Genomic DNA, 13,533 nt, shown 5'->3' with positions numbered 1-13,533 from the left:
ACCATCCACCCACCATCCTTCCATTCCATTCCATTCATCCATCCATCTACTATCCATCTGCCACTCCTGCACCTGTTCACCTGTTCATTCATTTATCTGTCAGCCTGTTTACCCACCTATACAACCATACAACTCCATCCATCTGCTGTTTATCATCCATCCACCTACTCATTCACCCATCCATCCACCATTTGTCCATGATCTATTCCTGTACTTGCTCACCTGTTTGTCTGTTTATCTGTCAGCCTGTTTCCATACCACCATCTGTCTAACCATTCACTCATCCACCAGTCACCCACCCACTCACTCATCCATGCATCCATCCATACACCTGTTCTCCCATTCAACCATCCATTCATCGATGTATCTCTCCATCCACCCTGCATCCATCCATTCATATACACATCTGACTGTTAAAACTTTTGCCTGAAAAGTTGGAACTGGTCTCTTTATGGTGTTCTTCACAACCCTGTTCATCCTGGTCTGAGTGACTGTGTAAAGTGATTTCCAGGAAGTGGGCTTGCTTTTTGGAAGGTGCTGTCAGACATCTAGGTCAATTGAAGCTAGAGTGGGTCCAATTGGTAGGAGGAAAAAGGGCATACTGGAGCAAGACCTGGAGCTGCCCCTGCCATGCGCTCGACACCTGTTGTGCCCTGTTCCTGGCCTCAGATTCCCTATCTCACCATGACATCAGGCTCTGTGCCCACAGGTTGGGGCCCCAGCAGCCCCCTCTGTGAAGCCACAGCAGCAGCAGGAGCCACTGGCTGCTGTGCGCCCACCACTGGGAGACCTGAGCACCAAAGACCTGGGTGATCCCTCAATGGACAAGGCAGCTGTGAAGATCCAGGCTGCCTTTAAGGGCTACAAGGTCCGGAAGGAGATGAAGCAGCAGGAAGGGCCCATGTTCTCCCACACATTTGGGGACACCGAGGCACAGGTGGGGGATGCTCTGCGGCTGGAGTGTGTCGTGGCCAGCAAGGCAGATGTGCGAGCCCGCTGGCTGAAGGATGGTGTGGAGCTGACCGATGGGCGGCACCATCACATCGACCAGCTTGGGGATGGCACCTGCTCTCTGCTGATCACTGGCCTGGGCCGTGCTGATGCTGGCTGCTACACCTGTCAGGTGAGCAACAAGTTTGGCCAGGTGGTCCACAGTGCCTGTGTGGTGGTCAGTGGGACAGAGAGTGAAGCCGAGAGCTCCTCTGGGGGTGAGCTGGATGATACCTTCCGCCGGGCTGCCCGGCGGCTGCACCGGCTCTTCTGCACCAAGAGTCCGGCTGAAGTTTCAGATGAGGAGCTCTTCCTGAGTGCAGACGAGGGCCCTGCAGAGCCAGAGGAGCCCGCGGACTGGCAGACATACCGCGAAGATGAGCATTTCATCTGCATCCGTTTTGAGGCGCTCACTGAGGCCCGCCAGGCGGTAACTCGCTTCCAGGAGATGTTTGCCACACTGGGCATTGGGGTGGAGATCAAGCTGGTGGAACAGGGGCCTCGGAGGGTAGAGATGCGCATCAGCAAAGAGACCCCTGCCCCTGTGGTGCCTCCAGAGCCATTGCCCAGCCTACTGACTTCTGACGCTGGTGAGTCTGCACACAGCCTTGGTCTGGGGTCACGAGCCAGGGTGCAGAGGCAGGGAGAGGCAGGGGAGAAGGATCCAGGCTAGTCGTAGCTAGAGTCTGCTGCAAGCTCAAGGGGTTGCCTGTGCCCACCACTGGGCTCTTCGCAGGTGCAGCCCACTGAGGTGTGAAAAGCCCTGACTTTGAGGTTAAATAGAGCTGAATTTGAACTTCAACCCTGTCTCTTACTGGCTATGTGCTTTGGGGGAAGCTGCTTAGCATCTCTGTACCTCAGCTTTCACATCTGTGAAATGAGAATGGGAATGCAGTTGTACCTTGGTATACACAGAGGATGGATTTCAGAACCCTCATGTGTACCCAAATCCACACATACTCAATCCCCAAATCAGCCCTGCAGAACCTATATATATGAAAAGTCAGCCCTCCCTATACAGGGTTTTGCATCCCACAGATGCTGTATTCTTTGATCCACGTTTGGTTGAAAAATATCCACATATAAGTGGACCCATGCAGTTCAAATGCATGTTGTTCAAAGGTCGTTTGTATTCACTCTCTAGAATTTTTTAAAAATGAGACTCTGAAGTGTAATCTGTATAAAATGCTGCACTCCTCATGGTCCAGTCTGTATACCATTTCCCATTCCAGCATCTAGGAGTAATTAAAAAGCCATTTCCTTATTTACTTGTGTCTCTCTAGGAATGTTAAAGAGGGTATGATGAATGACCCACAGTGTTACTTCTTGAAACTTCTCTCCAATTTTGAGCCTCTCCCTTGCTTCAAATCCCTCACCTGCTCCTCCTGGACTTACAGGCCACACAGTCTTTATCTTTGCTTTACCTCCCTTTTCCTCCCTGTTTCCAGCCCTTTATCCCTTTTGCCTCATAGTAGCTTGGGAACCAAGCTGGCAAACAGAATTCTTAGAGAACAAGGAAGAGAGAGAGGCTTAGTAGGCAAAGATACCATTCTGTTTAGCTGTCAGTGTCTGTGAATGCTCCCATATGAATGATTGTTCCGTACATCATATGTGTCAAACCATTCATCTGGTGGCAACTTGCATGTATGTGGCAGCCGGACGTGATCATTGTTCCCTGGGGCTAACTCACCCATCTATCCCAGCCCCAGTGTTCCTGACTGAGTTGCAGAACCAAGAAGTGCAGGATGGGTATCCTGTGAGCTTTGACTGCGTGGTGACAGGTCAGCCCATGCCCAGTGTGCGCTGGTTCAAGGATGGGAAGTTGTTGGAGGAGGATGATCACTACATGATTAATGAAGACCAACAGGGTGGCCATCAGCTCATCATCACAGCCGTGGTGCCAGCAGACATGGGCGTCTACCGCTGCCTGGCCGAGAACAGCATGGGTGTCTCCTCCACCAAGGCTGAGCTCCGTGTGGACTGTGAGTACTGCGTCTGGTTTGGTGTCTCCAGGGTGGGTGGTGTAGGGGCTCCTGAGTTGGTCTTGAGGATAGTTCAGAGAGCATTCGTCTCAGCCCAGGCAGGATTTGGGGCCTCACTGTCTTGTGGCTGATGGAAAGCTGTCTGGGAGCTAGGGCCAAGACACGCCCCTAGTCTGGAGCCCCTTGGGGTAAGGGGTTGAGGGATCTCATCTCTGTGAGAGGCATCCTGGCTGGGACAGAGGCTCAGGAAGATTTGGAAGTGGACCTCATGGAGTAAGGTGAGGGGGTCAAGAAGGGTGAGTCCAGCCTACCCCAACCACTCCTTTGAGGTCCCTTTTGAAGGCTGTCAGATGGCTTGATCAGGAAGCCTCTCAGGAGAAGCTCAAGGGCATGGTGAATGGTTTGTGGCACTGTGGCATTATGAGAAATATTTATTTGACCTTTGTCCTCTGTTCCTGACACAGAGCTTCTAAATCCCTTGGAATTTCCTGGGTGATAGGAGCATCTTTTGTTCTAATAAGGTGACTCTTGGTGGGCCCCTAGTTAACTTCAGGATGAGGGGTGGTTTCCAGAAAGACCAAGCCTTTATTAGAAGCCCAAAACTGTCAGCACTACCTCCATCCTCTCGGGAGGGTGGGGATGCTGGAGATTAAGTAATTTATCATGCCTATGTGATGCAGCCTCCATACAAACCCATAAACTAAGATGTTTGGGTAGCTTGCGGGCTGGTGAACACATGGAGGTGCCAGGATAGTTGTGCAAAGTGCCGCTCCTCTCCCTCACACCTTGCCCTATGTATCTTTTCCATGAGGCTATTCCTGAGTTATATCCTTTATAGTAAACCATTAGTAGTAAGTAAAGCACTTTTCTGAGTTCTGCGAGCCATTGTTGCAAATTATCAAACACAAGGAAGAGGGTTGTAGGAACCTCCAATTTACAGCCATTCAGTCAAAAGTATGGGTGGAAATCTGGGACTTACAACTGGCATCTAAAGTGAGAACATACTTGTGAGATTGATTCTGTTAATGTTTAGGGTCTGTGCTAACTTTGGGCAGTTAATGTCAGAATTGAATGGATGTGTTGTACATCCAGTTGGCATCAGATGTGTTGTGAGTGAAAACAGCTCAGGGACAGACTCTGGAGCCACAGAGTTGGGTAAAATCCTGGATCTGCTACTTACCAGCTATGTGATCTGGTAGAAGTGACTTTATCACTCAATGCCTCAGCCTCCTCATCTGGAAAATGGAGATCATGGAAACTGTCTTGTGGTATAGCTATGAGAGTTAAGTGAGTTGATTCATGTAAAACATTTAGTAGAACAGGCTGGGTACATAGTTAAGCACAAATTGTTAGCTGGTATGCAAGGCAGTTGTTGGGGCAGGAGAAGGATGCTGTATCTTTCAGCCTGATAAAGTCTCACTGAGTCCTCCAGCCTCTGGCTGGTACAGGCTGTGAGATGCTAAAGAAAGATTTCTTTTCTTTCTCCTGCCATCCCCTTCCATGTTGAGCCTGATGCCACAGGCCAGGCAGACAGTTTTGGAGGTGCTTTGGGGCTGGATGGGCAGCCATGGGATGGCCCTAAGATAGAACTAATAAATGGTTTCAAGAAGATCACAAGATACTAGATTGACATGCAAAAATCAGTAGTATTTGTATATACTTAAAATGAACACGTGGAAACCAAAATTAAAAACACAATAATATTTATAATAGCTTCAAATAAAAAATTTTTTTAACTTAGATGTAAATACAACAAAACATCTACTGGATCTGTGTCCTGAAAATTACAAAATGCTGATGAAAGACAACAGAAAGGACCTAAACAAGCAGAGAGACATACCATGTTCATGGATTGGAACTCAACATAGCTAAGATGCCAAATTGATATGTAGGTTTAATGCAGTTCCTATAAAAATCCCAACAAGATTTTTTTATATACACAGATGAGCTTGTTCTAAAATGTATATGGGAAGGCACAGAACTTAAAATAGCTAAAAACCATTTTGAAAAACAAGAATAAAATGGGAAGGACCATTCTACTTAATGTTAAGATTTACTATTTAGCTTAAGTATTAAAGAGAGTGTGGAATTTGTAGAGGGATTGACACATAAATCAGTGGGACAAAATGGAGAATACAGATTTAGACTCATACAAATATGTCCAAGTGATTTTTGACAAAAGTGCAAAAGCAATTAAATGGAGGAAGGATAGAATTTCAACAAATTTGGTGCTGGAGAAATTTGGACATGCATAGGCAAAAAATGACCCTTAACCTAAACTTCACACCTTATATGAAAATTAACTCAAAATCAATTGCATCCTTAAATATAAAACTTTTAGGGAAAAAAATGGCAGAGAATCTTTAGGATCTTAGGCTACGAAAAGACTTCTTGACTTGACAGTTAAAGCACCATCCATAAAAGGAAAAACTGGTAAACTGGATCTCACCAAAATTGAAAACTTTTGCTCTGAGAAAAACCCTGCTGTGTAGAGGATGAAATGTTACAGATTGGAAGAACGTGTTCACAAATTATGTATCTTGTAAGGGACTTTTTATCTAAATAAATACAAAGAATGCTCAAAATTAAGCAGTAAAGAATTTTAAAAATCCAGTTGTAACATGGGCAAAAGACTATCCAGTCATTTCATGGGAGAGGATATGCAGAAGGTAAATTAGCATATGAAAGATGTTCAACATCATTAGCCATTAGAGATAGTCAAGTTAAAACCCCAATGAGATATCACTGCATAACTACCAGAATGGCTGAAATTAAAAATGGTGATAGCACCAAATGCAAGTGAGGATACAGAGAAACTGGGTCACTCATACATTGCTGGTGGGAAAGTAAAATGGGCCAGCCACTCTGAAAACTGTGGCAGCCTCTTACAAAACTAACCATGTGCTTACCATATAACCCAACAATTTCTCTCTTTTTTTGGCATTTATACCAGAGAAATGAAAAAATTGCATTCAAACTAAAACCTGCACCCAAATGTTCATAGCACCTTTATTCCTAACAGAGCCAAGGGCTGGTAACACCCGAAATGTCCTTCAATGGGTAAATGGTTAAACAAACCACCTATGTACATCTATTCTATGGAATGCTACTCAGCCATAAAAAGGAACTATTGATGTATAATAACTGTGATAAAATTGCATCTTACTACATAAAATTAAATATATAAACATACACTCAATTGTGTTCTTGTAAAACTTTTGAAATCTCAACAAAATCAATGGATTGCATCAATGTCAGTCTTCTAGTTGTGATATTGCACTGTAGTTGGTGAGATGTTGACATTGCAGGAAGGTGGATGAAGAATAAATGGGATCTCTATATCGCTTCTTAGAACTGCGTGTGAATTTACAGTTATTCCAAAATAAAAAGGAAAAGGAACTATTAAAGAAAAGTCAATGATCTTAAATAAGAACTTATATATTTATCCACATCATTCCATTTCTGAGTGCATCATTCCATTGTGTAGATCTAGATTTCCATCTGATACCATTTTCCTTCTGCCTGAGGACATCTTTTAATATTTCTTATAGTGTGGGTATGCTGGAATTCCTTCAGATTTTGTGTGTCAGAAAATGTCTCTACTTCACTTTTGTTCTTGAAAGATGTTTTTCCTAGGATGGTTTTTTTCTTTCCACATTTTAAAGATGTTGCTCCACTGTCTTCTAGCTTGCATTGTTTCCAGTGAGAATTAGAATGTCATTCTTGTCATTGATTTTCTATACATAACTTGTCTTTGTATAAGGATTTAAACTTTTTACATATTTGCACACCATAAAATTCATCATTTACCAATGTTCAATTTAGTGGGTTTTAGTATATTCACAAGGTCTGTGCAACCATCACTTCTGTCTAATAATATGTTCTGGAATATCTGATTCTGGAACATTTTCATCATGCCTGAAAAGAAACCATTAGCAGTTACTCCCCATTCTCCCATTCCCCCAGCCCCAGGAAATAACTAATCTACTTTCTGTCTCTATGGGATAACCTATTCTGGACATTTCCTATAAATAGAATCCTACAATACATGGCCATTTCTGTCTGCCTTCTTTCACTGAGCATACTGTTTACAAAGTCCATCCATGTAGTGGCATATATTATTATTGTACACATTTTTTATGGCTGAAAAATATTCCATGGTATGTGGAGTATTTATGCATTTATCAGGTGGCATTTATCCATTGGTTGTTTTGGCTGTTATGAACAATGCTGCAGTGAACATTTGTATATGAGTGTTTGTGTGAGCATGTTTTTAATTCTCTCATGTATATACACCTAGGAGTGGAATTCCTTGGTCATGTGGCAACTTGGTTGAACTCCTAGAGGGACTATCAAGCTTTTCCACAGTAGCCACATCATTTTACATTCCCATCAGCAATGTACAAGGGTTTCAATATTGCCACATCCTTGCCAGGACTTGTTATTGTTCATCTTTTTGATTATAGCCATCTTAATGGATATGAAGTGGTATCTCATTGTAGTTTTGATTTGCATTTCCCTAGTGACTAACTTTTCATGTGCTGGTTGGTCATTTGTATATCTTTGGAGAAATGTCTATTCAAATTTTTTGGACATTTTAAAATTGGGTAATTTGTCTTTTATTTTTGAGTTGTAAGAGTTCTTCATATATTCTTGATACTAGAGTCTTATCAGATAAAAGATTTTCAAATATGTTCTCATTCTGTGCGTGTCTTTTTACTTTCTTGAGAGTGTTCTTTGAGGCACAAAAGTGTTAAATTTTTTTTGAGATAAGGTCTTACTCTGTTGCCCAGGCTAGAGTGCAATAGCATGATCCTAGCTCACTGTAGTCTTGAACTTCTGGGCTCAAGTGATCCCCCTGCCTCACCCTCCCAAGTAGCTGGGACCATAGGTGTGTGCCATTATGCCCAGCTAATTTTTTAATTTTTTTTTGTAGAGGCAGGGTCTTGCTATGTAGCCCAGGCTGGAGGGCAGTAGTCTAATCATAGCTCACTGTAACCTCAAACTCCTGGCCTCAAGTGATCCTCCTGCCTCAACAAAGGTTTTAAATTTTAATAAAGTACAATTTATCTACTTGTTCTTTGGTTGCTTGTGCTTTAGCTGTCATTTCTAAGAAACTATTGCCTAATCCAGGGTTATAAATAGTTACACCTATGCCTATAGTAACTCATATATTTAAGTCTTTGGTCCATTTTGAGGTGTTTTTTTTTTTTTTTTTTTTTTTTTGTATATGATATGAAGTAAGGGCCCAAGTTTGTTCTTTTAATGTGGATACCCAGTTGTCTCAGCACCATTTGTTGAAAAGACTATTTCCCCATTGAATTGTCTTGGAATTCTTGTCAAAATTTGATTTTCTCTAAATGTATGGGTTTATTTATGAACTCTAAATTCTGTTTCATTGATCTAAATGTCTTTCATTATGCCAGCACCACACTGTCCTGATTGCAGTAGCTCTGTAGTGGGTTTTGGAATTGGGAGGGTAAGTCCTCCAACTTCCTTCTTTTTCAAGATTGTTTTGCCTTTTCTGGGTGCCTTGCATTTTCATAGGAATTTTAGGATCAGCTTATCACTTTCTTCACAAAAATTCTCTAGGTATTTTTAAAGATTTAAAAAAATAACTGGTTATGAGTAATCTGATTATGATTTTCTTTGGTGTACTTTTCTTCATGTTTGTTGAGGTTGGACTTTGTTAACCCTCTTAGAACTGTGAGTTTAGAGTTTTCATTAAGTTTGGAATTTCTGTGACCATTATTGCTTCAAATATTCTTTTCTTCAATTACAGGTATATTAAGCCATATTATTATTATCGCTTCAAATATTCTTTTCTTCAATTACCTGTATATTAAGTCACATGGAGTGTGTACAGTTCACTAATGCTCTTTTCACTTTTAAAAATTCCTGTGTCTTTCATTTTGCATAGTTTTTATTCATGCCTTTATGTCTACTATCTTTTCTTCTGTAATATCCATCCTATGAATCTCATTCATTTTATTATTTGTCTCTATAAGTTCTACTTGAGTCTTTTGAAATATATTCTACATCTCTACTTAACGTTTTGAATGCAGAGAATACAATTCTAATACCTGTTTTCATGTCTCCTCTACCAGTTCTAACATCTGCATCAGTTCCAGGTTGGTTTCAGTTGATTATTTTCTACTTTATGGGTCATCTTTTCCTGTCTCTTGGTATGTCTGGTGATGTTTGATTGAGTGCCTGACATTGTAAACTTTACCCTATTAGGATATTTTGTATTTCTGCATATCTTCTTGAGCTTTGTTCTGGGATACAGTGAAGATACTTGGATGCGATTTTATTCTCTGGGGCCTAGCTTTTATGATTTCTTTGGTGGCTCCAGAGCAGTGCTCAGTCTAGGGCTAATTATTTCCCACTACTGAGGCAAGAACTTTCCTGAGTATTCTACTCAATGCCCTTTGAGTTAGGAATTTTTCTAGTCTGACTGGTGGAACCAGGAGCTATTCCTGGTACTGTTTCCCCTAATCCTTTCACGTGGGTCTTTCCTCACATGCAGATACTAATCAGTATTCTGCTGAGTCCTTGAGGCAGGTCCTTTCTCTGTACAGCTTTCTTTTCTCCAGTACTTTGTCTGTGAACTCTAGCTGCCTTAGTCTCCCAGGACTCTGAGCTCCATCTTCCCATCTCAAGGAGTCTGCTGGGCCCTACCTCAGTTTCCCTTCCCTGAGCCTACAAATTCAAGGCAGGAAACTGGAGCAATCATAGGGCTCATCTTTGTTTCCTGTGTTTAAGAAATCACTGTCCTGGCCTGGTGCACTTTGGCTCATGACTGTAATCCCAGCATTTTGGGAGGCTTAGGCAGGTGGATCACTTGAGCCTGGAAGTTCACGACTAGCCTGGGCAACACGGTGAGACCCTGTCTCTACAAAAAAAAAATACAAAAAAATTAGCCAGGCATGGTGGTGTATATCTGTAGTCCCAGCTACTTGGGAAGCTAAGGCAAGAGGATTGCTTGAGCCTGGGAGGTTGAGGCTGCAGTGAGCTATGATTGCACCGCTGCACTCTAGCCTGGGTGACAGAGTGAGACTCTGTCTCAAAAAAAAAAAGAAAAAGAAAAAAAAAAGAAAAGTAGAGACATAGAATATATTTTATCTAATGTTTTTATCTCTCAATATTTATTTTTCAGTTCTTTATTTTTTCCATAAGTTATTGGGGTACAGGTGGTATTTGGTTACATGAGTAAGTTCTTTAGTGGTGATTTGTGAGATTTTGGTGCACCCATCACCTGAACAGTATACACTGCACCATATTTTTAGTCCCTCGCTGCCACTCCCACGCTTCCCCCCAAGTCCCCAAAGTCCATTGAAACATTCTTTTTCTTTTCTTTTTTTCTTTGAGATGGAGTCTTGCTTTGTCGCCCAGGCTGGAGTGCAGTGGCGCGATCTCGTCTGACTGCAAGCTCCACCTCCTGGGTTCACGCCATTCTCCTGCCTCAGCCTCCAGAGTAGCTGGGATTACAGGCTCCCGCAACCACACCAGGCTAATTTTTTGTATTTTTAGTAGAGACGAGGTTTCACCGTGGTCTCGATCTCCTGACCTTGTGATCCACCCACCTCGGCCTCCCAAAGTGCTGGGATTACAGGCATGAGCCACCGTACCCAGTCAGTCCGTTGTATCATTCTTATGCCTTTGCATCCTCATAGCTTAGTTCCCACATATCAGGGAGAACATATGATGTTTGGTTTTCCATTGCTGAGTTACCTTACTTAGAATGATAGTCTCCAGTCTCATCCAGGTCACTGCAAATGCTGTTAATCCATTCCTTTTTATGGTTGTATAGTATTCCATCATATATATATATACCACAGTTTATTTGTCCACTCGTTGATTGACGGGCATTTGGGGTTGGTTCCATGATTTTGCAGTTGTGAACTGTGCTGCTATAAACATGCATATGCAAGTGTCTTTTTCAAATAATGACTTATTTTCCTCTGGGTAGATACCCAGTAGTGAGATTGCCAGAGCAAATGATAGTTCTACCTTTAGTCCTTTAAGGAATCTCCACACTGTACCACAGTGGCTATACTAGTTTACATTCCCACCAGCAGTGTAGAAGTGTTTCCTGATCACAGCATCCACACCAACATCTGCTGTTTTTTAACTTTTTTATTATGACCATCCTTGCAGAAGTTAGGTGGTATCACATTGTGGTTTTGATTTGCATTTCCCTGATGATTAGTGATGTTGAGACAGAATATATTTTAAAAACCCAAGTAGAACTTCCAGAGATAAAAAAATCCAATTGATAGGATTAATAGCAAGTACAGAAGAAGATTATAAATTTATTACAGAAGAGGCCGGGCGTGGTGGCTCACGCCTGTAATCCCAGCACTTTGGGAGGCCGAGGCGGGTGGATCACGAGGTCAGGAGATCAAGACCATCCTGGCTAACACAGTGAAAGCCCGTCTCTACTAAATATACAAAAAAATTAGCCGGGCATGGTGGCAGGCACCTGTGGTCCCAGCTTGGGAGGCTGAGGCAGGAGAAAGGCATGAACCCACGAGGTGGAGCTTGCAGTGAGCCGAGATCGTGCCACTGCACTCCAGCCTGGGCGACAGTGCGAGACTCCGTCTCAAAAAAAAAAAAAAAAATTGTTACAGAAGAAAAAATACATCATGCAAGGACATGATAGAAAGAGGATGAGGGAGCTCTCTGGGGTCCCATGGAAGTTCCACCCTCATCACCTAATCACCTCCCAAGGGCCCACCTCTTCATCCATAGGGGGTTAGTATTTCAGCATATGGTCTTTGGGGGGCATCTCAACATTTAGTCCATAAGAGAGGGTAAGTCCAGCCTCAGTCACTCCATCTTGACTAGAAACACTAGTCCTAGCTTCTGGTTTTGAGGCCTGTATCTTTTCATCCCATTATTCCCTAGTAGGATGGAACTGGAAGGTTCTACCACTATCACTGTTTCTTCTGAGGCCCCTGGATCATTCGATATTAGTTTGTTGTGTCAAAGAGGCTTGTAGTTAGTTATAGGCCTTGAAGAATGGGGCTAGTAATAGCCTGAGGTGGAGAGGCTACAATGTTGCTGTTCCCCCTGTGACTTCCTAGCTCCCAAGTCTAAGTGGCTCCCAGGCAAGGCTCTGTAGTCAGGACCTCTGAGGGCCGAGGCCATCCTGGTGTAGTAGCTTATGCTGGGGCAGACGGGATGGCAGACCTTGCTCCAGCTCCCCTCTTCCTTCCCCAGTGACAAGCACAGACTATGACACTGCAGCAGATGCCACGGAGTCCTCATCCTACTTCAGTGCCCAAGGCTACCTGTCCAGGTAGGGGCTGCCAGAGGTGGGCTGTGCCCCATGGACTGACGTCGCAGGGCCTCTCGGGGAGTGATGCTGCTGGGTGAGGGCAGGGCTTGGTCTGACAGCATCCAATCCTGGAGCCTTCCTCCAAGCCCTGGCGGTCTCTGTCCACTCAGTCAGCAAACAGGGGCTTCCAGCGTCATCCATGCCCAAGCCCCTCAGCACCCCTCCCGCCCTGCTCCCCTCGATGCCCTGCTTTATGGCTGACCCCTTTTCTGTTCTGCCAGCCGGGAACAGGAGGGAACAGAGTCCACCACTGATGAGGGCCAGCTGCCCCAGGTGGTGGAGGAGCTGAGAGACCTCCAGGTGGCCCCTGGCACACGCCTGGCCAAGTTCCAGCTCAAGGTGAAAGGTGAGAAGGAGAGGGAGTGGGGACACAGCCATGGCAGGATGGAGGCCAAGGAGCCATACCCCATCAGCCACAATTGAAAGGAGATCCCAGCAGCGGGGTCAGGCAGTCACTCATCCCTGCTGCCTGGGTGCAGGAGGCTGACACTCCATCACTGGTGGTGTGGGGACCCTCTCTCCAGGCCTTCATCTGTCTCCCATCTGGAGGGCACAGTGCCCGTGGGTGGTAGCCCAGGCTGACCACTCCTCCTCCCTTGGCCCAGGCTACCCTGCTCCCAGATTATACTGGTTCAAAGATGGCCAGCCCCTGACCGCATCTGCCCACATCCGCATGACTGACAAGAAGATCCTGCACACCCTGGAGATCATCTCCGTCACCCGGGAGGACTCTGGCCAGTATGCAGCCTACATCAGCAATGCCATGGGTGCTGCCTACTCGTCTGCCCGGCTGCTGGTTCGAGGTGGGTGCTCTGAGGGGCTGGGCAGAGACTTGGGCCCTGGGCAGCATCCTGGCCAGGGCTGACATCCCCTGCACACCCTGCCATATCAGGCCCTCAGCGAGGATCATTGGTCATTGCCCCTTGGTACACAGTGGCACAGGCGGCCGGAAGTTGGCCCTTCAAGGAGTGGGTGTGCAGCCCTCTGTCCTGACTGATGGGCAGGCTGGAGGTTGAAGTTGACCCAGGAAAGTGGGTCAACACTGCGGCTCTAGGTAGATCCATGCACAGCCAGAGCCGGTGGTAGCTTGGGACTAGAGGACCCTATTTCCTTATTGTTCAAAAAGTTCTGATCACTGAGAGTTCATTCCAAGTTTCACCCAAACCCGTCCTGCCACTGCTGCAGCTTTCCCCAGCGTCTCCAGGTGTGAGTCCTCTG

General features: G+C 44.6%; 1 protein-coding gene across 1 annotated transcript in view; it reads left to right on the top strand.

Annotated features, from left to right (window-relative positions):
* Positions 1 to 13,533, top strand: part of OBSCN (obscurin, cytoskeletal calmodulin and titin-interacting RhoGEF) — a 169,465-nt gene that overhangs the window by 111,106 nt on the left and 44,826 nt on the right. Inside the window, exons 65-69 of the mRNA XM_055104619.2 lie at positions 710 to 1,580; positions 2,694 to 2,972; positions 12,198 to 12,276; positions 12,537 to 12,661; positions 12,921 to 13,118. Of these exons, the coding sequence (XP_054960594.2) occupies positions 710 to 1,580; positions 2,694 to 2,972; positions 12,198 to 12,276; positions 12,537 to 12,661; positions 12,921 to 13,118 (1,552 nt within the window). The remainder of the gene's footprint in view (positions 1 to 709; positions 1,581 to 2,693; positions 2,973 to 12,197; positions 12,277 to 12,536; positions 12,662 to 12,920; positions 13,119 to 13,533) is intronic.

The sequence above is a fragment of the Pan paniscus genome, chromosome 1 (genome assembly GCF_029289425.2).
Source record: "Pan paniscus chromosome 1, NHGRI_mPanPan1-v2.0_pri, whole genome shotgun sequence".
Lineage (NCBI taxonomy): Eukaryota > Metazoa > Chordata > Mammalia > Primates > Hominidae > Pan > Pan paniscus.
The sequence above is the reverse complement of the archived record's forward strand: the minus strand, read 5'-3'. Positions and strand labels throughout refer to the sequence as shown.